Below are 25000 nucleotides of genomic sequence, written 5' to 3'. Positions count from 1 at the left end.
TGGAGGGTTGCTGGCGTCATATCTGAGGTGGCCTACTACCACTGCCGTTGTGCCCTTGAGCAAGGCACTTAACCCCCCGTAATTGCTCCAGGGGCGCTGACTATGGCCTATGACCTATGACCTACGACCCTGTGCCTAGAGCAAAAAAGGTGGAATCTAATCTAGTCATGGTGTTTGTGCTACTAGTACAGTCCGACCTGCAAAGACACTGACATAGATGGATATGTCAATTGAAATCAATATCGATTATGATCGATTTTTTGACCTTTGAACACTGACCCCTCCCCCCTCGACGTAATTAGTCAGCATAGCAGGACACAACCATGGACACACAACCATGTCTTCAGAGACAATATTTGACAACGGCTGGTGAAAGGTGGTAACAAGTCGGCAACCAATCGAAATGTTCAGACTTTTATTTCGAAAAAACTGAAATACATTTCACCGTTGTTGAAAATCACAACACACACTCGCGGCTAGTCAAGCCAAAATGTTGCAATGCAATGGATTGGGTGAATAATCTTTACTGCTAACTAGAACACTACTTTACATTGTTAGCATGCTCACAAAACAAGCTGCGTTAGTTGACTAGCGAGTGTGTCATTGATTTTCAACAACGCTGAAATCATTCAGCATTAAAAATGTTATTAAAAACGGAACATTTAAATCGTCTGCCAGCTTGTTACCCCTTTCACCAGCAGCTGTCACATCTAGGGCAAAGAACCGTGCCGGTTCCCGTTCGGGAACCTCCGAACCTTGGTGCTGTCTGGCAAACCAGCCCGCGTTCATACCAGTGTAACCAGAACCATCCGCGTCATCAACGATGGGTGTTGAAGGGGCGGGATGAACAAAAATGTCACAACTAGATGGCAGCTACTTCACTGGAAATTAGGATAATATCTTCCACTACAGTATCTGAAAAACACTATTTTCTATTAAACAAAACAAAAGACACTTTCTATATGCATTCTCTTACTAACCAGCTGCTCCATTGCTGGAATAGAAATGGCTTACGAAATTTGGGTGCGTGCATGTGCGCACGTGTGTTTGCTGAGCATGTGCGGAAGATAGAGAGAATGATGAAACTTCTGATCATTGTTTTGATCACTAATGATTAGATTTAGATTAGATTACATTTTGTCTACTTCCTTCTTGCTGGTCTCTGCAGTCTAGAATATGACACACCCACTGATGATGTCATAGACACACCCACTGACGACGTAACTGTTCTACGTTTTGGTTCCCGCTTTGAGAACCACTATTTTCTGGTTCCCGCTGCGAACCAACTTTTCAGTCTCTGAACCAATTGAGTTTCGATCTGAACGCGCCGGCCGGTTCCAGACTTGGTTCGCGAACGCGAACCGGAACGGTTCTTTGCCAGTGTGAAAGCCCTAATATTGTTCCCTTCCATGTTGAAGGTGAATAAAGACCAAGGACCAATCAGAGAAGACTACACTCTATAAAGTGGTCAAACATGCCACCAATACTTTCAGAACAATCATCTCTTAATTTTGGGATTTTCACACACACAATTGTTGATTTTGTTCTTGCTATAACACATATTCAGTAAACGCTAGGTACAATATGTGACACGTTCTAGTCTTTTGGTCCGCATATCGGCAACCAATCAAAAATGTTCTGACTTTTCTTTTTGAAACCCTACGGAACTACGTTTCAACGTTGTTGAGAATCACAACACAAACTCGCTAGTCAAGCCAAAACACTGCAACAACGCAATGGATTGGGTGACTAATCCCCCACTGCTACCTAGTTAACTAGAACACTACTTTACATTGTTACCTAGTTAACTACAACACTACTTTACATTGTTACCTAGTTAACTAGAACACTACTTTACATTGTTACCTAGTTAACTACAACACTACTTTACATTGTTACCTAGTTAACTAGAACACTACTTTACATTGTTACCTAGTTAACTACAACACTACTTTACATTGTTACCTAGTTAACTACAACACTACTTTACATTGTTACCTAGTTAACTAGAACACTACTTTACATTGTTAGCAGGCTCACAGAACAAGCTGTGTTAGTTGACTAGCGATGTGTGTCATTGATCTTCAACAACGCAGAAATGTATTCAAGTTTTTTGGAAAGAAAAGTCCCGATCATTACATCAGATCCCGACACGTGGACCAAAGCGTGAGAACGTGTCACACATGTTGTAATATCTATTGACTCAGAGGGAGTCAATACTCCCTATAATAACTCACAAGGTGATGGTGTATTGCTTGATATCCAACCTGTTCTATGTGTATATGCAGTGAGATTTACAGTATGTACAGGATACCAGTATGTATGTACAGTTAAATCCCTTTTGGGTGTGTTTCCAGACAGCGTGTTTGATGATGACGCAGTGAGAGAGAAAGAAAGAGAGAGAGAGTCTGTCTCGTCATATGTCTTTTGCTGTGCTATGCTTTTGCTTTCGGATCCAGTCTTGTTGTTCTGTCTAAATCACTTCTGTCTTTTGACTTGCAGCTACGCCATGTCTTTTTTCTGTGTGTTGTGTCCCTCCTGTGTGTGTGTGTGTCCCTGTGTGTGTTTTCTCTGTCTGTGCGTGTATGCGTGTGTGTGTGTGCGTGTGTGTGTGCGGCTTGAGTTGTATAACCCCTTCTTTTTTTCCGAGACGGCAGAGAAGTGGAGGAAGAGAGAGCGAGAGAGCGAGAGTGAGAGAGTGAGAGAGCGAGTGAGAGAGCGAGTGAGAGAGCGAGTGAGAGAGCGAGTGAGAGAGAGAGAGAGAAAGAGAGGTGGTGGTGGTGGTGGTGTGATGATAAACGTAAAAATGGTGTGGTGAAGCCCCCGCCTGCCTCTGTTCCTCCACAGGTTCCACCCACACGCTCACCCCCACCAAATTCTTAACGGATCTTCAGCACCCCGACTTCCGAGAGTCCACTAGGGTCTCCTTTGAGGACCAAGAGCAGACGTCAGATGAGTGAGGCAGAGAGAGAGAGAGAGAGAGAGGGAGAGAGGGAGAGGAGGGAAGAGAGAGAATCACACACTCTTGACAAAAGTAAAGGCAGCCGTACAAAGAAGCCCTTTCTGTCTGACCCCCCCCCACAGCACAAGGGCTCTCTTTTCCCCTCCTCCTCCTCCTCCCCCCCCCCCCCCTCTCCTCCTCTCGCGGCTGTTTCTATGACTCCACCCCTCCGCCCTACCCCACCCAACAAACCACCACCCCATCCCACCTCACTCACCCACCCACCTCACCCCACCCCACCACACCCTCAGGGATGGGGGTCTCTGCATCCTGTCTCGTTCACCAGCATGGCCCAGACACCCCCCACCCCCCTCCCTCTGCAGGCCACCGGCCAATCAAAATGCGTGCATGTGTGACTGCCACAGCCAATAAAGATGGCAGACAGGACCTGACATAATCTCTGCTGCCCTCCCTACCCCCTCTCCTCTCCTCCTCCTCCTCCCTCCCCCCATCATCTCAGCTGGGTGGATTAAATTGCCCCTCTGCCCCTCTCAGGGCCTTCTGAGCTCGTCTCTTACCCCCCCCCCCCTCCACCACACGTTCTCCCAGAATCCACCTTGTTTTGGTGCCGATTTTCCTAATCAACCCCCGAGATCCATCTTCATCACTTTATTCCTGTCTTATTAATTATTTTTTCTAATTAACCAAAGAAAAAAAAGATAATTATTCTTAAAAAAAGGACAATCACATTTCTTTCAGGAGAGAGAGAGAGGTCCTGGAGTTGATTGTTGGATTTCAAGGAAGGTTTCTAGTTTATTCATTATTATTTTTGTTGCTCCCAAACCTCCAATGTCCTCCACCTCCTCCTCCTCCTCCTCCACCTCACGCTCTCTCAATCCGCCACAAGACGTCACATGCTTACATGACCCAGGAGTCGTCTGCAGAGAACGCCGCGCCTCGCAACCGCACCTCCCACCGAATCGGCCCGGTTTGTTCGTTTGGAACCCCTATTGCACCCCCTAATTCAGACAACCACACTGGGAATGTAGCGATGTTCTCCTACGATATGCTTTAGCACCTAGAAAAGATGCAACACCTCATTAAAAAAAACAACCCCCCCGCTTTCACTATCTCCCTTTCCTCTTCACTCTCTTCCAAGTTCCATTTCTCTAGAATCTTCTATATACTATCTATCTTTTCTTAGAAACGTAGAGCTAGGAACATATAGCGTAGGATCTTCACAGGGCTATCTTTGGGACACTGTAAATGTTCCTGTAACAATCACATCATTGACTAAATTAGGGATTTTATTTTTTATTTTATTTTTTTAGATCTTGTTTGCCAGTAAGGTGATTTTTGCCACATTGTCACTTTGTTAGAGTGTTTAATTTTAGCTGGCTTTTTTTGTTGTTGGTCTTTTTAGTCTTTCGACGAAGATGCACACCCAGTCACCTCCTTCTTAGTTCCAGTTCCAGTTGACGAAAAACTGAAAGCATTCCAGTGCAGTTTCAGTCCACAAAAACTCGAAAACCTTTTAGTCCAGCCCCCATTAGTCATTGACGAAAACTCAACAAAAAATAATGTTTTGGAGTTTTTGTTGACCAAAGCCAACACTTAACAAGTCTTCGTCAACCAAATCAAGATCTGAACCAAGAAGGACAGAAATGACCAAAAATGTGACCAAAACGCAACGTGCATCTTCGTCCAAAGACCAAGACGACTAAACGACAAAAAAAAAGCCAACTGCCAAAATGAACGCTGCTCCGTTACGTAGAGCTCAACCCCTCAACACAACAGCCAACGACATCCATCTCATTATTGCTTATCTGCTAAAGCGATATCTTTTTTTAGCCAACTTTTTGTTTTTTTTATGTTTTGTTTCGTTTCGTTAGTAATCGATCACCATGTGCAGTATGTCAGCTATACCCACATACTGCCACATCCAACACCTCCTGAACCAAATAACCATCGTTTTATTTACACACTACAACAACAACAAAAAACCAAACGTTTGTTTCTGTTCTGGTATATTTTTGGTATCCATCTTAGTTGGGCGTTGGGGAGAAACGCCGCCGCTCGCTGTGTTGTGTTTCTGGCCTCAGGCCCACAAAGCTGTGTGTTTGGGAACGCCGGGAGCCAGGAGAGAACAAGGCAAGGCCAGTCCAAAGTTGATCTGTGACTAGTGCCACTCACCCCACACCAAACCCCCACCCACCCTCCCTACACACCCCCACGATGCCTGCATCACCATGGTGACCCAACTTGAGATGGACTCACCTCCTTCTCTCCTGCCTCTTCTGCCTGTCGCCTATTGACTTGCGATCAACCAACCAACCAACCAGCCCTCCTGACGGCTTAGTATTGTCTCAGCTGTGAGCTGTGAGCTGTGGGTTACCTTTAACTGACAGTTGGCTTGTTCAATTCAATTCAATTCAACCGAAAGCTTTCAAATTGAACGTGTGGGCTATTGAGCAACAGTTGAAACCGTTGTTGCGTCTTTGGTGAGCCAAAATGGAGGGAAAATGCAAAAACATGCAGCTTTGCCTCAGAAACAAACCAATGGAGAGTAACACCACTACTGATAATGCTGTTGAGAAGGTGTGGGGAGTAAACCGAAACGTTGGTCCATCTGTTTGCTCTGGTTTGTCGAGGGGCCACGGTTTGTCCAAGATGGAGGTAAGCCATCAGCACTTTAGATTAGGTGACAAACTAGTTGGACGAATGTTTGCTTTACTCCGACCCAGAACCTCCCAAGTTGATACTGTGTCTGAAATGTGTCTTCAGCTATGAAAAAATAATAAATAATCAGCTTATTCATATTTTTTGGTAGTGCTGTTATGTTTATTAAGCTTTCAATTTCGCTTTTTTTCCTCATCAGCAAACGTTTCCCTGATGTGTTTAAGATCAGAGAACGGCTGAACAGAAAGCTGCTTGTAGACGTTTTTTGCGTTGTTACATTCGTCTTTTGGGGTTTTATTTATTTTCCTCATTGTTGCTAGGAGACTGGTGTGTGCATGCACTGTGATAGAAGCCTGTGAGGTCACATGCACATGCTTACATCTGATTGGCCTGTGCTTCGGTCGAGGTGTGTGGTCGGTCATTGGTCACCACTGACTAGTGTTGATCCACAAAGCCTCTAATGTCTGAAATAATGTATATATATATATATAACTCTATAGAGTTGCTTTCATAATGTAACATTTGGCAGGTAGTATGACAAGTATGTAATCCCAAATCTGTTATGATTTCTTTAACCACTTGTAAATAACTTTAACTTAACCAACCACCATTTAAAAAAAGAAAAAAGAAAAAAAAAGAAGCTGGCTGTGGACTGATTTTCAACTCCTTGGTTGCTCTTATTACGTTCACCTGATTTTCAACATTTCAGTGTGTCTACATCTAAGCTTTCATAGCAAGAGCTGAAAACACATTTTCCCATGAGCCTCGTTGTTGGGAGGGCGGTTCTAATGCAGCGTTGTGTCTGTGTTCTCCTCGCTGCGGCTCCAGGCTCCACTCACGTCTTCACCCCCACCAACCTGCTGGAGACGCTCAAGACCATGAACAAGCCAGACGAGGAGGTGGCCAGCTAAAATCACCCCCCCCCCCCACCACCACCAGCTCACCTCTCTCCTGTCCTCTCAACTCCCCGTCCACCCCCCCTTCCCCCCTGTCCACCCATCCCCGCTCTGACAAGACCCCTTCCCTCAAATCCTACCTTAATTGTGTATGCATCTTGCTCGAGAAACAAAAAAACAAGACCAAAAAAAAAACTAACAAAACAAACAATGATGAAAAAAAAATATATATATGTTGAAACAAAGAAATGAAAAAAAATCATCAAGTATTCTCATGTTTTACAATGGATGCAAATAACAACAACTTATTCAAAGAGGTTTAAATATCAACTTAAGGCCATTTGAAACTGAAAGTACTACAAAATGTAATATTATTGTATGCTATGAAAAACCTTGCTAGAATGTGTAAAAGGTTTTCTCTGTTCGTTCCCTTGGTTACCGTTATTCGTGTGAAGTTTATTGGCTTGGTTGGGTGGAGGAGGGATGTCAGTGGGACTGCTCGAAGATGCAAATTTAAATCATATCACGTCACATGCAATATTAGTCCATCGCGGGTCCTCGTTCGGGGGAGGAGGAGGGCCCTGGCTGGCTGGCTGGCTTGGCTGTTCAAGGTGTTTCTATCATTTGCACGCTTGAACATGATGTGGACTGTGTGACCGTGTAACTATGCCGTTAGTGTGGCGATACGGGCGACAATGACACGTGACCAACCGACCGACCAGCTATCATTCAGTAGTGACAGGAGAGGACCTCTCGCTGACCGATAGTGAGAAATCACACTTTGACCTGGCCGGTAACGACCAGCGAGACCGACCCTAGAACGAGAAGTGACTGTACATAGTTACCATAACAAGGAGAAGTCCGTCCATCCCTCCTCCAGCCCCACCTGACTGGAAGTGTTTGACTTACTTACTCACCACCACCTCCTCCTTTCCTTCTGTTCCCGTTCTCTGGAGAGAATTCACCTTTTTAAGTGTCAAAAATGGCCATTGCTTGCAAAAAACCTGTTTAAAGAATAATTCCTAAAGGGCCGATTGTATTTCAGTATTGTATCCTGTCCGATTCTTAGAAGTCTTTCTCATTGGTTAGTGACGATGTTTAACCGGGCCATGCACTGAGTAGCTTGTTGTGTAATAATGCCATATGTTGATGTTTTAGCGTCTCACTGTTGATTGGTGATATTTCTGACTGTGAAGTAGTGATTTCCTTTGAAGAAAAAAGAAAAAAAGAAAAAAGCCAATGTGAAGCCACTTGTGTTTGTGATGTTTTAGCTGTAGCTGTAGTGGTCAACTGGGAACAATAACTGATAGCTATATTTTGTTTGTCTGTTAGTTTCTCTTCTGGTGCACTGTTTAAATCTTCCAATGGTGAATGGCTTTGCAAAGAAATCTAACCCCCCCAATATTTCAAATGATCTCTTTTTTTTTGTTTTTCATCCCTCTTCAGCCAAACAAGTTGTATATTGCACTACGCGTTTCCTGTGAACGCTTATTTTTTGTTTTTATGTTTTTTCTATTATTATCATTTGCTGTTGTATAGGTCCACTTTATTCAATTAATTTATATCAAAGTTATTTATCAAAGAGAAAAAAAAAATATTATTAAATGAACCGTTAGTCTGTCCTGAACCTGTTTAACTTATTGGGATTCTATGTTTGCGAGTGTTGAAGCACAAACAAGAGTATACTACATGTGTACAGATGTACCAAGGCTGTCTAATAAATTGGCTTCCATTACAAGAGACGTTCGTACGCTGCTGGTTCTGTGTCTCCGTCTGGTCTTCATCTCCTCCGCCACTCGTAGTAAACAGACTGACTTATATAGACACACTCATAGTAAACAGACTGACTTATATAGACTGACTTATATATCACACTCATAGTAAACAGACTGACTTATATAGACACACTCATAGTAAACAGACTGACTTATATAGACACTCATAGTAAACAGACTGACTTATATAGACACACTCATAGTAAATGGACTGACTTATATATCGCCTTTATCCAAAGCCTCTCATTCACACAAACATTCACACACCAATGGCGTGCAAGGTGCCGCCCCGCTCACTGGGAGCAATTTTGGGGTTCAGTGTCTTGCCCTCCTGAGACACAGCCTCTACCTCCTGAGACACAGCCTCTACCTCCTGAGATACAGCCTCTACCTCCTGAGACACAACCTCTACCTCCTGAGACACAGCCTCTACCTCCTGAGACACAGCCTCTACCTCCTGAGACACAGCCTCTACCTCCTGAGACACAGCCTCTACCTCCTGCGCCACAGCCGCCCCATAGTGGAGTGTACAGCTCTGGGCGGGATTCCATCAACGTCGCTACAGGAAAATCTATTTCGATAAGACTTCTAAAAAAAAATCTTCTTAGAATGATAATAATATATCATATTATACTATAGAATACTGTTCTTAAAAAATAAAAATAAAAACGTTATTTATTTTTTCCTTAGAATGATAATAATATATCATATTATACTATAGAATGATAGAATGATAATAGAATGATAATAAATGATAATAAAAAAATTATAAAGTGAAAAAAATGAAACGAAAGGTCCTAGGTTTCCCTTTATATCCTAGGTTTCCCTTTATATCCTAGGTTTCCCTTTATATCCTAGGTTTCTCTTTATATCCTAGGTTTCCCTTTATATCCTAGGTTTCCCTTTATATCCTAGGTTTCTCTTTATATCCTAGGTTTCTCTTTATATCCTAGGTTTCTCTTTATATCCTAGGTTTCCCTTTATATCCTAGGTTTCTCTTTATATCCTAGGTTTCCCTTTATATCCTAGGTTTCCCTTTATATCCTAGGTTTCCCTTTATATCCTAGGTTTCTGTTTATATCCTAGGTTTCCCTTTATATCCTAGGTTTCCCTTTATATCCTAGGTTTCTCTTTATATCCTAGGTTTCTCTTTATATCCTAGGTTTCTCTTTATATCCTAGGTTTCTCTTTATCTCATAGGTTTCTCTCTCTATCCTAGGTTTCTCTCTCTATCCTAGGTTTCCCTCTCTATCCTAGGTTTCCCTTTATATCCTAGGTTTCCCTTTATATCCTAGGTTTCTCTTTATATCCTAGGTTTCCCTTTATATCCTAGGTTTCTCTTTATATCCTAGGTTTCCCTTTATATCCTAGGTTTCTGTTTATATCCTAGGTTTCTGTTTATATCATAGGTTTCCCTTTATATCCTAGGTTTCTGTTTATATCCTAGGTTTCTGTTTATATCATAGGTTTCCCTTTATATCCTAGGTTTCTCTTTATATCCTAGGTTTCCCTTTATATCCTAGGTTTCTCTTTATCTCCTAGGTTTCTCTTTATCTCCTAGGTTTCTCTTTATCTTCTAGGTTTCCCTCTCTATCCTAGGTTTCTCTTTATATCCTAGGTTTCCCTTTATATCCTAGGTTTCTCTTTATATCCTAGGTTTCCCTTTATATCCTAGGTTTCTCTTTATATCCTAGGTTTCCCTTTATATCCTAGGTTTCCCTTTATATCCTAGGTTTCTCTTTATATCCTAGGTTTCTCTTTATATCCTAGGTTTCCCTTTATATCCTAGGTTTCTCTTTATATCCTAGGTTTCCCTTTATATCCTAGGTTTCCCTTTATATCCTAGGTTTCTCTTTATATCCTAGGTTTCTCTTTATATCCTAGGTTTCCCTTTATATCCTAGGTTTCTCTTTATATCCTAGGTTTCCCTTTATATCCTAGGTTTCTCTTTATATCCTAGGTTTCCCTTTATATCCTAGGTTTCTGTTTATATCCTAGGTTTCTCTTTATATCCTAGGTTTCCCTTTATATCCTAGGTTTCTCTTTATATCCTAGGTTTCTCTTTATATCCTAGGTTTCTCTTTATATCCTAGGTTTCCCTTTATATCCTAGGTTTCTCTTTATATCCTAGGTTTCCCTTTATCTCCTAGGTTTCTCTTTATCTCCTAGGTTTCCCTTTATCTCCTAGGTTTCTCTTTATCTCCTAGGTTTCTCTTTATCTCCTAGGTTTCCCTCTCTATCCTAGGTTTCCCTCTATCTTCTAGGTTTCTCTTTATATCCTAGGTTTCTCTTTATATCCTAGGTTTCCCTTTATATCCTAGGTTTCTCTTTATATCCTAGGTTTCCCTTTATCTCCTAGGTTTCTCTTTATCTCATAGGTTTCTCTTTATCTTCTAGGTTTCTCTTTATCTCCTAGGTTTCCCTTTATATCCTAGGTTTCCCTTTATATCCTAGGTTTCTCTTTATATCCTAGGTTTCTCTTTATATCCTAGGTTTCCCTTTATATCCTAGGTTTCTCTTTATATCCTAGGTTTCCCTTTATATCCTAGGTTTCTCTTTATATCCTAGGTTTCTCTTTATATCCTAGGTTTCCCTTTATATCCTAGGTTTCTCTTTATATCCTAGGTTTCCCTTTATATCTTAGGTTTCTCTTTATATCCTAGGTTTCCCTCTCTATCCTAGGTTTCCCTCTCTATCCTAGGTTTCCCTTTATATCCTAGGTTTCCCTTTATATCCTAGGTTTCCCTCTCTATCCTAGGTTTCCCTCTATCTTCTAGGTTTCTCTTTATCTTCTAGGTTTCCCTTTATATCCTAGGTTTCCCTTTATATCCTAGGTTTCCCTTTATATCCTAGGTTTCCCTTTATATCCTAGGTTTCTCTTTATATCCTAGGTTTCTCTTTATATCCTAGGTTTCCCTTTATATCATAGGTTTCTCTTTATCTCCTAGGTTTCTCTTTATATCATAGGTTTACATTTATATCCTAAGTTTCCCTTTATATCCTAGGTTTCCCTTTATATCCTAGGTTTCTCTTTATATCCTAGGTTTCCCTTTATCTCCTAGGTTTCTCTTTATATCCTAAGTTTCTCTTTATCTTCTAGGTTTCCCTTTATCTCCTAGGTTTCTCTTTATATCCTAGGTTTACATTTATATCCTAAGTTTCTCTTTATATCCTAGGTTTCCTTGTATGATCATTCTATCATTCTAGAGTCTACCTGACGCCAGAGGTCAAATCTGAAGTGGTTCCACGTCTAAAAATGAAGTTTACAGTCTATAGAAACACTGTAGAAAGTTTCATGCTTTAGTCATAAAATGCACAATTGTTCTGCCTATCAGCCTCTAGTCGTCGTCTCAGAATAGGTTCAGACAAACGGCTAGTGACGGAAGATTGGGACACTCTGATTCAACATCAACATTTATTTGGCTCCAAAGCAGGAAATAGAATCAAAATCATTTGATAACCATTAACCAATCATCGTACAAAAGTACAAAAAGATCCGGAAAAAACATTAAAATATTTGAAATCTTCTTTTTGTGCTCAACACAAAATCTTGGTCGAAGACCACATTTAATCTACAAAAATAATCTATTCATCTGATCAAATAGTTCCCCTGACAGCTATAAAGAGGGATGTACGTATATCATCTATCAAACAAACCGTATGATGTGATTACAACTAAAGTCTCACATCGGATATATATGAAATATTACACCTACTGTGAATGTTATTGAGCTCATATTGCCTACTGTTTAAACACACATCCGACACAGAACACAAGCCAGGACCACAGTAAACGTCAACTCGTGAGCTTAGAATGATAAGGTTCTATCTCCGTTTAGAATGATAAGGTTCTATCTCCGTTTAGAATGATAAGGTTCTATCTCCGTTTAGAATGATAAGGTTCTATCTCCGTTTAGAATGATAAGGTTCTATCTCCGTTTAGAATGAGAAGGTTCTATCTCCGTCTACGGTAGTTCAGAGATATTGAGCGTCAACGTTTTTACGTTCCATTATGTTTTGTGAGATGGAACCTTTGTATTTTAATAATTACTAACTAAAAAATGTCAACGTTTTAAAAATGACACCACACAGGCATTAATAAACACCTAATGGATCAGATTATGTAAAACACTACATTTTCACAAAAATGGAGATAGAACCTTATAATTCCAACATCACGAACTGATAACACTGAACTTCATTATGAACCTAACCTAACTCATCAAAAACATAACAAAACACAACAACGAATGATCAATAAATTATAGAGTGAAAAAAACTACAGTACGTGTGGCCCTGCATCTCCTGGTCTGCAGGTGCGTAGCAGCGATTTCCATTATTACCTAATATGCATTTTCATTTGAGATGTTTACATGTAAAAAAAAAAAATTGAGATAAAAATTGACCTATCGCTAAGCCACGCCCCCTTTGAAAACTCAGACAAACAAACAAACAACGCTTCGCTGACAGAGACTGACTGACCCGACCGTGACTGAATGACATTCAATGACTTACAATGGCGGGAGTTGGCACATTTCTGATTTCTGATTTACCACAGCAAGTAATAGACATTTTTTTTTTTTTTTTAGATGACAATAATATTTAGTCTAGAAGCTTTTCACCATCAGATATTAGCGAGTTGTTTGTCCGAGTATTCTGCGTGGAGTGACTTTTGCTGTGATATGATTGGACAATTTCTATTTTGGGGCGTGGCTTAGCGATAGGTCAATTTTCATTATTAGCTAATATGCATTTTCATTTGAGATGTTTACATGTATTTTATTATTTTTTTAATTAAAAAAAAGATTCTGAGATAAAATTGTAACCCTCACACAACTGAGTACAAAACAAACAAAAACCACCAACAATGACCGTAATAATCATGTTAATAATCTATATCATGTTAAGAAATTGTCCCATGGCCAGTCAGTGCATTTCGTTTAGAAAACTAAAAAAATAATATAAAAATGTTAAAGATTAACCTGTGGACTCCAGCACTTTGTGGTTGGAATTTAGGCTCCTGAGATTAATAATCTGAGATTACAGTCGCCACGTCCCCTATGACGTATGAAGGGTGTGTGTAGTGTACCCTACCCAGGGTTCGAGTTATAAGCTGATCTCTGTGGGGGTCTCCAAAATAACAGTGCGAAATGTTCTCATGCACGCGCGAATCATGCCCACACAGCGATGGGACTTACAAGTTTTAATTAGCTATAGGCAGTAGCGGATTAAGGTGGTCAGTGGCCTAGGCTACTCCTTTGTGTGAGGACCCCCCGCCCCCATACACAAGCCTAGCCCCTCCCCAAAATATACAACTCACGAGCACCCTGCACACACACCACTCATAATGCTTTACCATAAAACACTTAAACAGTGTTAATAATGCAAAGAATTAAAAAAAAAGTTCAGTGCATTCAGTTCTGTCTCTATTGCTCTCCTCTCCCGTTGTCTCTCTGTTACTGTCCTGTTGTCCGTCTCTCTGTTGCTCCCCTCAGCTCTAAATGACAGAAATGAATTAGCTAATTAGTTGGCATGTAAACATATAGTTAGGGTTGGGTACAGTTTGGGTTTTATTCGATACCGGTGACAAATCGATACTTTAAAAACGGTACCGGTACCGAAACATCATCCTCATCCTCATCCTCCTCCTCAAATACCAACATATCCTGACGCTACAGCTGCAGGCTACTCATTTCACCACATCAACAGCCCCACATGAAACAACAGCTATAAAAGCGATAGTCACACATGTATCTCGGCCAATAATTGTGTTATTTTTGCTATACAGAAGGAGCGAAAAATACATGTACACTAGGTTAGTAAAAAGTAAAAGCCACCTTACCTTTACGGAGACAAGATAGACCTGTTTGGTCTGTTTTCAGTAGGCTGCGGTCGCGGTCCTGGAACCCATGATGCTGACGTCCGATGTCTTTTCTTTATCCAAGATTGGATGAACGGGAGAGGGTCAAAAAATGGCCTTTTTTTGGGCGGCATGGTAGCTACTGTATGTATATACTCCTGTATAGCTAATGAATGAATGTTTGCTTCTCAATAATAGGCTAGGTGCACGATCTCACTACTTCCTGAAAGGCAACTGGTATATGAACATATCCTGTCTCACTCTATTGGTTTAATTGATTAATCAGCTGTGCACTGTGTGTTCCAACGGTTTACCGCACAGCTGATTAATCAACCTTTTGCTGTTGCACAATATTCTACTGCGCCCCATGGTGTCTTGGTGGTGAAGTGCAGGCAGTCAAAGGCCTACTGTCATTCACAGGAGATTAATGGTGCGCGTAGCTCTTTTGGAAAACGTGTTTATTTTACAATATTTATAATATAAATTAAATAATATTCATTACATTGACATTTTGATCAAATAATAGTTGTGGTAATGTATTATTAGCGACCCCCACAGATTTTTGATTTTACTGCCTTCATGGGAGCTCAGAGAGTCTCAGACCATCTCTATGGGAGCTCAGCTCCCATTGGCTCCCACATAACTCGAACCCTGACCCTACCTTACTACGACAAGGAAGGATTTAACACTAGGACAGCCGTGCCATATCACCATAGTCTTTACAAAAAAAGCTGGGAAGCTGCTATTTACACACAACAACCACTAGTTGGCGCGTCTTGTAAACCAACCTGCCTCCTACACAGGAAAACTGCTAAATAGCTTTAAAGTAGCTTATCCTGATGTTGTGTTTTTGACAAATGTAAAGGATACTGATTGGTAGAATGCACATATGGGAAAGTAGGAAAAGTCATGAAAGGGGGGTCCTGCAAAGGTGCAAAGGTAAGCTTTTTTCCCCTTTATTCACAGATGGTGGCTGTTCTAGTGTTAATGTAAAGAAATATCTTGAGGGTCTACAGATCACTGCTGGACAACAACAGATACTGCCTGCACAACCCCCCCCCGCCCCCCCATAAAATCCAGCATTCGGTTGGGTCAGGACACACCACGCTCCCCTGACAGGAAGGTACGTCAAGGCCTCGTCTCTCTGTCTCTCGCACTTCCGCTTGGGTCTTACATCTGGGTCTCCGACCCCCAGGACGCCAGGGTAAGGATGTAACATAACAGGCGCTGTGTGGGAAGAGGCCGGGGTTCCCCCAGACATAAGACGAGACCGTGGCTGCCATTTTGTTCGTTTTGTTACCGCCATAGTCTCATAACAAACCCAAAGTATTTTTCAGTGCCGTTTCTTTATTGTTATTTTTCTCCAGCGCTGCTCGCAGTCTCACAAAACCCCGCGGGGACACAGAGGAGGGTCAGCGACGCCTAGTAGATCTGCTTCACGTGACCCCCCGACCCCGTCTGCACTCTCTCCTCCCCTTCTCTCCCCTCCCCTCCCCTCCCCCCTCCACTCCCCTCCCCCCTCCTCTCCCCTCCCCCCTCCTCCTCACCCTCCCTCCTCCTCCTCACCCCTCCTCTCCTCTCTCCTCCCCATCCACTCCCCGCTCCTCTCTTCTCCTCTCCTCTCCTAAAAAAAAACTTAAAAACGCCCCCTGGTGGCCGTGGACAGGTCAGTACATGCAGGACTGGGACAGCGCCCCCTGGTGGTTGAGCCCGGTGGCGAGGGAGCGGGCCATGCGGCCGGTGGTGGTCTTCATGCCGCGGGCCGCCTCCAGGGCCCGGTTCAGAGAGCTGGTCAGGCGGGACCGGCGCCGGTCCGCAGAGAGGGAGGGGCGCCCGGCGTGGACCTCTCTGACCTCCGCACGACCTCTGACCCCAGAGGCCACGCCCCCCCCGCTCAGCAGAGACAGGTAGAGGGGCTGGGCGTGGGGGTGGGGGGGGCTGGAGTAGTACCTGTAGGGGGGGAGGGGGGGGTAAACACAACAAGTCACATTTAAGACCTTTTTTAGACCTCTTTGAATATAATTTTAGACCTATTCGCGACACCATATGATAGCTTTTTGTCATCCTCGAGGTGATGAAATTAGGGATTTCACATACAGACAAAACAGGAAGCGAATTGGCATTTTTTGGGTTCCAGCTTGGTTAATTTCCACGTAAACAGATTTGGTCGGACTGATTTCCTTGCTGGATCTAGTTTTTAAGACCTAGCACCTCATTTTTGGACCGATTAACTGACATTTGAGACCTTTTTAGGCCTTGTAAGTTGGATTGCTGGATTTTTAGACTTAAAGGCTTTTTAAGACCAGTGCTCGATGCTCGACTCCTCGATGATTCTTAAATCGAGTGCGTCTTTTTTTGGAGGTGTACTGGTGTGTTTTTAAAACCGTCCAACTGTTTGAGGAGGAGAGAGAGGAAAGAGAAAGGGAGGAGAGAGAGGGAGGAGAGAGAGGAAGGAGAGAGAGGGAGGAGAGAGAGGAAGGGGAGAGAGGAAGGAGAGAGGGAGGAGAGAGAGGGAGGAGAGAGAGGAGGAGAGAGAGGGAGGAGAGAGAGGAGGAGAGAGAGGAAGGAGAGAGAGGAGGAGAGAGGAAGGACTACACTAAACTAAAGCGGTTTTACTTCAGCAGGAGTCCTGCAGGTCGTGTCTCAAACGTTCACACTGAATAGAAAGTATGAATGCTGATTCACTTAAGTGGGCGAGCCGGTCCCGCGTCTCCGGGAGATTTCATTAAGATTGGCAGGAGATGAAGAGGGGATGAAGAGGGGATGAAGAGGGGATGAAGAGGAGGTGAAGAGGGCTGGAGGACAAATTAACCTAATGGCCACTTCATCATGTCCATAGAGAGAGAGAGAGGGAGAGAGAGGGGTAGAGAGAGAGAGAGAGGGGTGGGGGGTAGAGAGAGAGAAAGAGAGAGAGAGAAAGGGGGGGGTAGAGAGAAAGAGAGAAACAGAGACAGAAAGAGAGGAAGAGAGGAAGAGAGGAAGAGAGCAAGACAGAAAGAGATGATGGGGGGAGTAGTGAGTGGGTGAGAGAGAGAAAGAGAGAGAGCGAGAGAGAGGAAGAGAGAGACAGAGAGTGAGAGGGGGGGTAGAGAAAGAGAAAGAAAGAGAGAGAGAGACAGAGAGAGAGACAGAGAGAGAGAGAGGGGGTGTAGAGAGCAGGGTTTCCGTTAGAAAAATTTGCCGTCGGACATCGTGTCCGGGAAGAATTCGATTTACCGGACAAACGTGATATATTCCGGTCATCATATTAAAATATAATAAAAAAAAATATTTCAAAATCATATATTTTTTTCCTCCAAATCTAATATAGCTGTTTGTCGCGGTGATTACTGTTGTGTAGCGGCCTATATATGCCATTTAATGTCTATTTCTCATCCGATACGATTAGATGCGAGCTATATAATATATAATAATATAACATGATTTGACGCATGCGCGCTATGCCATGCGTCAAATCCAGCGCTGAACGGGTCCAGCGCTGAACGGGCGCCTCACTGGGAACTGAACAGACAGCATCGATCAATGAACGGACTCCACATTACGTTAACTGAAGTTTGTTAAATTGTTTGGGATTAATGTGAGTTTTCTATTTTCTCTTTACAGTTTTACCCTTTTTTTTTTTTTTTAAATCAATAAAACAACGTCATTTCTATAAGTCTCGCTGGTTGGGAAGGCATTTCGTTTAGCTCGGGAGTATGACAATGGGAAGAACATAACTGTTTATTGAGAAACAATTGATAGGCAGTCTGGGATACGTATATAAAGAAATACCACAATGTCTAGATGTATAACATTTTATTGAACAGTAACAGTGCAAGCATGTAGGCTACGGGGAACAGGGATTTTGGTCAGTAGGTCCTTTGTACAGAGGGCGTTTCTCTCCGACAACGCGTTCCCAGGTACCATGGAAGTCATAGGTAGTCCAGCACACTGACAGAGAGACAGACAGACAGACAGACAGACAGACAGACAGACAGACAGACAGACAGATAGACAGACAGACAGACAGACAGACAGTCAGCTTACTTCTACCCTTTTGAGTGGAATTACTCCTTTAATTAGCTGTTAGCCATCTCAAAGCCCCCTGAGTTGCTCGTCAACACTGAGAATAGACCACATTATAGAAACCAAAACACCGTTTTTTTTAAATCCACAGGGAATAACCGAGAGTGTAAGGAAAGGCACACCCAGCGCTGTCAGTGGTGGGGAGACTTGAAGTGGCTTTGCTTGATTTCCATCACAGATTCAAGGATTGAAACACTGATGAAAATAGGGAGTAATAGTGATGGGATTATTTTAGATTATTTTAGATTAGATTAGATTAGATTAGGTGAGATTCAACTTTATTGTCATTGCAGAGTACAAGTACCAGACAACAAAATGCAGTTTAGCATCTAACCAGAAGTGCAAATAGTGATATAAAAACAAACACTTAACTTTCGGGGAAACTGCTAAAATAAAATAAATTAAATAAATTAAAAAAGAAAGCGACTATTAGCACCGCCGAATGACAACAAACGTATGAGTAATGAGTAAAACAATGTCACTTTTATAGTATGTTGTTTAACTTGCCGTTCGGTCGCCATGGCTCTGGTGTGTGTAGCAGCTTCAGCTAGCTGGCTGGAAACTTCTAGGGGTGCGTTCGTAAACACGCTCTGAGAGCGCCGGAGCGCACGCTGGCTTCGATGTCACAGAGCGACCGAGTCGTTCGATTGGACGAGAGGCGTTCCGCGAGTGCTGATCGGATTTCCAGAGCGTGTTTACGAACGCACCCAGCCAGCTTTAGCGAATTGTATTCAAAGGGAATTATTTTCACCGGACAATATGTCCGACGACTTTTCAATTTGTCGGACTTCACCAAATTTTACCGGACAAAGACCGGCAATTGCCGGTTAACGGAAACCCAGGTAGAGAGAAAGAGAGAGCGAGACAGAAAGAGATGATGGGGGGGTAGTGAGTGGGTGAGAGAGAGAGAGAAAGAGAGAGAGCGACAGAGAGAAAGAGAGTGAGGGGGGGGTAGAGAAAGAGAAAGAAAGAGAGAGACAGAGAGAGGGGGGATAGAGAGAGTGAGAGAGAGACAGAAAGAGGTGATGGGGGGGTAGTGAGTGGGTGAGAGAGAGAGAGAGATAGAGAGAGAGAGGCGGGCACTCACAGAAGTGGCGTGCACACTGGCACGCACCGGACCAACGGCACGCCGCCCAGCACGGGAGGGGGCGGGGCCGCCAAGAACACGCCCCTCGCGTCTCTGTGGGGGAAGCTCATTGGCTGGCTGCCTCTGGGGGCGGGGCCACAGCCTGGATCCTTACATCGACCTGTAAATCACACGAGCCAATCACACGAACACGTCGTCAGAGAAAGGGTTAAGAGAGTTAAAAGGATATAATTAAAAATCTATAATTTTTTAAATCAAATCATAAATGTCATAAAACATGACGCTGACGTGATCCGAGGCTCTCTGGGTGGTTGTTGATCTAACCTGGTTCAGTGTTTGTGTTGGCGTGCGTCTCACACCTGCCACACAGTGGACAGTGGTGAGAATGCAGCCCCGTCTGGACGGGCGTGGTGTCGCCCCCTACTGGTGAGAAGAAGGAAGATTAAGGAACAACAAAACTATACGACATTACATTTAAAAAATCTCAACGCAGCAAAACAATACAACAACTATATGATTCTGTTATGTTCTAACGATAATGTGGCTTCTACCCTGCCCCCCCCTGCAGCAAGGCAGTGCCAGTGTGCCCAGGACTTTATAGTGACCCCCCCCAAACCCCCCTCCCCCCCCCCCAGATCCGGTGCAGAATGAGAGACAGATCCTTACGTGTGGGGGGGTGTCTGTGAGGGAGTGGCGGGGCTGGAGAGCACTGTGGACACACAGGGGGGCCTGGGGGGGGGTGGCGCCCCCTAGTGTCTGGCTCATTTCTGCCTCCTGAGACTCCGACACACACACTGGCTCTCTCTCTCCCTCTCACACACACACAGGCTCTGGACCACTGCTGCTGTTGACCTGCAATACATTTACATTTTAGACATTAATGTCATGTTCTCACATGATGTCATAGAGAGGGCTCTGATGTCATAGGTCATGTTCTCACATGAAAGTCCGACTCGAGACCCGGAGCAAGTGGATGAGTTCGCAACATTGTTGCATAAATTATTCCTCTGATTCGCGTTCTCACAGCCCTTTATGTAAACAAAGTAACATACGCAATCGAAGCAACAGACGTGGTAGTTGATTGGTCAGAAAAATTTAGAATTGCCCGTTCGTCCCGCCCTTATCCAGATCAACACGCGTGCGCTGCTGTTTTCCTATGGACTGCCTCGAGCAGCGTTCTCACCAAAAGCGAAGCGAAGCAAAGTGATGAGTTGGCAAATTAAGTATATTGAGACTGTGAAAATGCACTTAACATAAAACAACGTTCATTCCAAAACTTTCCTCGACATACAGCTTCAATTAGAATTGAGCGGGAAAAAAATAAAAATACAAAAGATCCTATTCTGTACCACACATCAGGGTACGTCAGCATGAACAGCTCTCTGTGGCAGTGGCGGACGCAGGCTGTTTGAAGGGCAGGGGGGGGCGAAAAGAAAAAAAGGGCACCTACTGCACAACATGGGACCCCATCAGTGCACATGGTCAAGTTTAGACCATTGGAAGGGCAGCCAATAGGGCACATCCTCTAATTTTGCCAATCAAAAGGGCACTTTAGTGCGACGTTTTTCAACTGTGGGGGCACATGGTCAAGTTTAGACCATTGGAGGGGCACCAATAGGGCACGCCCTCTCATTTTCGCCACTCAAAAGGGCATTTTTGCCACTCAAAAGGGCACTTAAGTGAGATGTTTTTTAACCGTGGGGGCACCAGGAGGGGCGGTCGCCCCCCCTGCCCCCCACTGAGTCCGCCAGTGCTCTGTGGTGATGTGTTCCAGTGCTACACCATGACTCTGTCTTACCGGTATGAGCCCCTCCTCTGCTCCAGGCTGGTTCTGCTCTGCCTCGGTCAGCAGGGGATTCTGGGATACGTCTGGAGGACCGTGGTCTGGGTGTGGACTGGGCCTGCTCCGAATCTGTGGCTGTGGGAGTTGGAACGGCCAAAACCAACACGTTGTAATGATGCTGCATTGCCTTATGTTATTGTTTTTATTACTTGTGGTTGTAAATCGTTGTGAAATCGTTTTTAATAGATTATTATTTTTATTACTTTCTACTGTTGTTGTTGTTGTTGTTGTTGTTGTTGTGGATCTGGTAAAGATGCTCTGCCCAAGGCATGTGGTTGCATTGTGTACTTGTGTTCAACGTAATGACAAATAAACACAACTTGGACTTGTAAATGTCACTATTAGTCAGTTGAAAGTGTGGTGTGTGTTCAGTGTGTGTTCAGTGTGTGTTCAGTGTGTGTTCAGTGTGTGTTCAGTGTGTGTTCAGTGTGTGTTCAGTGTGGTGTGTGTTCAGTGTGTGTTCAGTGTGGTGTGTGTTCAGTGTGTGTGTGTTCAGTGTGTGTTCAGTGTGTGTGTGTTCAGTGTGTGTGTGTGTTCAGTGTGTGTTCAGTGTGTGTGTGTGTTCAGTGTGGTGTGTGTTCAGTGTGTGTTCAGTGTGGTGTGTGTTCAGTGTGTGTTCAGTGTGTGTTCAGTGTGTGTTCAGTGTGGTGTGTGTTCAGTGTGTGTTCAGTGTAGTGTGTGTTCAGTGTGGTGTGTGTTCAGTGTGTGTGTGTTCAGTGTGTGTTCAGTGTGGTGTGTTCAGTGTGTGTTCAGTGTGTGTTCAGTGTGTGTTCAGAGGGATCAACACTCACTGAGGTACTGCTGGGGGGGTCTCTGTCTGGGCACGGAGGACCACCTTCTCCTCTGAGGCCTGGTAGTCCTCTCCTCCTCCTCCTCCTCCTCCTCCTCCTCCTCTCCACCCCTCCTCCTCTCTTCCCTGCTCTGCTCCCTACTGCCATCCCTCCTTCTCTGAGCAGACCTGACAGAAGGAGGAGAGGAGAGGTATACACCCCCCGGACTATTACTGGATCATCAACATCACACAACGAAAAAGAGACATGAGGGTTATATCCACTGGTTAGGGTTAGGGGTTATATCCACTGGTTAGGGTTAGGGGTTATATCCACTGGTTAGGGTTAGGGGTTATATCCACTGGTTAGGGTTAGGGGTTATATCCACTGGTTAGGGTTAGGGGTTATATCCACTGGTTAGGGTTATATCCACTGGTTAGGGTTAGGGGTTATATCCACTGGTTAGGGTTAGGGGTGATATCCACTGGTTAGGGTTAGGGGTTATATCCACTGGTTAGGGTTAGGGGTTATATCCACTGGTTAGGGTTAGGGGTCAATGGTTATATTCACTGGTTAGGGTTAGGGGTCAAGGGTTACAGGTTTAGAGTTATGGCAAGGACTAGGGTCAGTGTTAGGGTTTAGGGTTATTTTTACTGGTTAGGGGTTAGGGGTGAGTAAAATAAAATGTTCTATCTTTGCACTCGATCAGATTTCAGGACCCTCCTTTCATGACTTGTCCTAGATATGTACGTTCTACCACCCCAGTATCCTTACATTTTCTAAATCACGCTCAAGCTAGTATAAAGCTAATTTCACAGTTTTTCGGTGTAGGAGGCAGGCTAATTTACAAGACGGCGGCCAACTAGTGGTTGTTGTGTGTAAATAGCAGCTTCCCATACTAAAGACTATGGTCATTTGACCCCCGAGGTGGCTGTTATAGTAGGTGAAAAGGGCTCTACGTGACGTTAGAAGGTTCTATCTCCGTTTAGGGCAGTTCAGAGATATTGAGCGTCAACGTTTTTACATTCCATTATGTTTTGAGAGATGGAACCTTTGTATTTTATGAATTACTAACTAAAAAATGTAAACATTTTAAAAATAACACCACACAGGCATTAATAAACACCTACTGGATCAGATTATGTAAAAAACTAAATTTTGACAAAAATGGAGATGGAACCTTATAATTCTAACGTCACGTCTAGTGTTAACAACCATCAGACATCCCTGGTCAAGGCTCACCTGACGCGGGGCGTGGAGGTGAGAGGGTGCGCGTGGTCCCCCGGGGCTGTAGGGGGCGCTCTGACAGGGCTGGGCAGGCCGGGGGGCCTCAGACATCCCTCCAGACGTTCCTTCAGTCTGCTCACCTCCGCCTGCAGAGACCGCACCGCCTCGCTGGGGGCGGAACACACACCAGAGGTCACCCAGAGGTCAAACAGGGGTCAACCACAGGTCAACCGCTACCCCAGGGGAGGCTGGCGGAGGTAGAAATCGGAGGACGGGGGGGGGGCCTCATTGTAATGCACGGAATGGAGGGAGGAGAGAGGGAAGAGAGAGAGAGAGGAGAGAGAGAGGGAAGAGAGAGAGAGGAGAGAGGCAAGAGAGAGAGAGAGAGGAGAGAGAGAGGAGAGAGAGGGAAGAGAGAGAGAGGAGAGAGGGAAGAGAGAGAGAGAGAGAGAGAGGAGAGGGAAGAGAGAGAGAGGAGAGAGGGAAGAGAGAGAGAGGAGAGAGGGAAGAGAGAGAGAGGAGAGAGGGAAGAGAGAGAGAGGAGAGGGAAGAGAGAGAGGAGAGAGGGAGGAGAGAGAGAGGAGAGGGGAAAGAGGGAAGGAGAGGTGGATGAGAGAGGGAAGAGAGAGAGAGAGGAGAGAGGGAAGGAGAGGTGGACGAGAGGGAAGAGAGAGAGAGAGAGGAGAGAGAGAGAGAGAGAGAGGAGAGGGAAGGAGAGGTGGAGGAGAGAGGGAAGAGAGAGAGAGGAGAGAGGGAAGAGAGAGAGAGAGAAGAGAGAGAGGAAGGAGAGGTGGAGGAGAGAGAAGAGAGAGGAGAGAGGAGAGAGGGAAGAGGGAAGGAGAGGTGGAGGAGAGAGGGAAGAGAGAGAGGAGAGAGAGAGAGAGAGAGAGAGAGGCGAGAGAGAAGAGAAGAGAGAGAGAGAGGGAGGAATGTTTGATACCATTCCTCATTCCGTCCTGTGCATTATTACAACCAGCCCCCCGTCCTCCGATCTCTACCTCCGCCAGCCTCTACTGAACCTCGTGCATGGTGGTGAAAAGGGGCGGAGCCTCCGTACCAAAGTGCTCGTCGACTCAAAGGGTAGAAAGGTCATTCGATAAAAGTGACTTAAATGAGGTCCGCTGAACGGAATGTTAACAGGGTTTGAAAACGTCAACATGGATGCCAAACCAAACCAACCCAACCCAAACCAAACCAAAAACACATCCTTTTGGAATTGAATTGAAATTCATTCAATATGGAATTAATATCTGACTCATGCAGTGTCACACACCATGCAGACACAGCAACACCATGTACCTCCCTGATTCTCCATTAGCTTCCATTTCTGTAATAAAACAAGATGATCCGGGATATAATAATAATAATAATAATAATAATAGTAATAATAATAATAATGATAATAATAATAATAATATAATAATGATGATAATAATAATGATAATAATACTACTACTAATAATATAATAATGATGAAAATAATAATGATAATAGTAATAATAATGATCATAATAATAATAATAATAATGATAATGATAATAATAATGATCATAATAATAATAATAATAATATAAAAACACGTTTGTCTGGCGTTTCACTTTCATGAACTGTTACCAGACTCGACCTGTCTAAGGATGAGGTGTTAGATATGCAGCTGAAATCACAGCCGATTAAATAATATACCATATAATAATAACAAAATACACCATTTAGCTGACGCTTTTATCCAAAGCGACTTACATTGCAGTGAGGTTTTTCACTAGCCTATATATGGTCCCAGCGAGAATTGAACCCACAACATAAGCATTGTTAGTGCAATGTTCTACCAAGTGACCAATCACAGCCTGGTAAATATCC

At 43.7% G+C, this 25000-nt stretch overlaps 2 protein-coding genes across 2 annotated transcripts in view; one reads left to right on the top strand and one right to left on the bottom strand.

The window, feature by feature from the left end:
• Window positions 1-6531, top strand: part of stxbp1a (syntaxin binding protein 1a) — a gene marked incomplete at both ends in the record, with an annotated part of 45854 nt that extends 39323 nt beyond the window's left edge. The window contains one exon of the mRNA XM_080529722.1: window positions 6449-6531. Coding sequence (XP_080385848.1) covers window positions 6449-6531 — 83 coding nt within the window. The remainder of the gene's footprint in view (window positions 1-6448) is intronic.
• A 9287-nt stretch (window positions 6532-15818) lies between these two features.
• Window positions 15819-25000, bottom strand: part of akna (AT-hook transcription factor) — a gene marked incomplete at both ends in the record, with an annotated part of 19252 nt that continues 10070 nt past the window's right edge. The window contains 6 exons of the mRNA XM_080529721.1: window positions 15819-16089; window positions 19304-19463; window positions 19628-19726; window positions 21102-21215; window positions 22046-22104; window positions 23159-23311. Coding sequence (XP_080385847.1) covers window positions 15819-16089; window positions 19304-19463; window positions 19628-19726; window positions 21102-21215; window positions 22046-22104; window positions 23159-23311 — 856 coding nt within the window. The remainder of the gene's footprint in view (window positions 16090-19303; window positions 19464-19627; window positions 19727-21101; window positions 21216-22045; window positions 22105-23158; window positions 23312-25000) is intronic.

Source organism: Nansenia antarctica (assembly GCF_963989245.1).
Source record: "Nansenia antarctica genome assembly, chromosome: 4".
Classification (NCBI taxonomy): domain Eukaryota; kingdom Metazoa; phylum Chordata; class Actinopteri; order Argentiniformes; family Microstomatidae; genus Nansenia; species Nansenia antarctica.
This window is presented reverse-complemented; position numbering and strand designations above follow the sequence as displayed.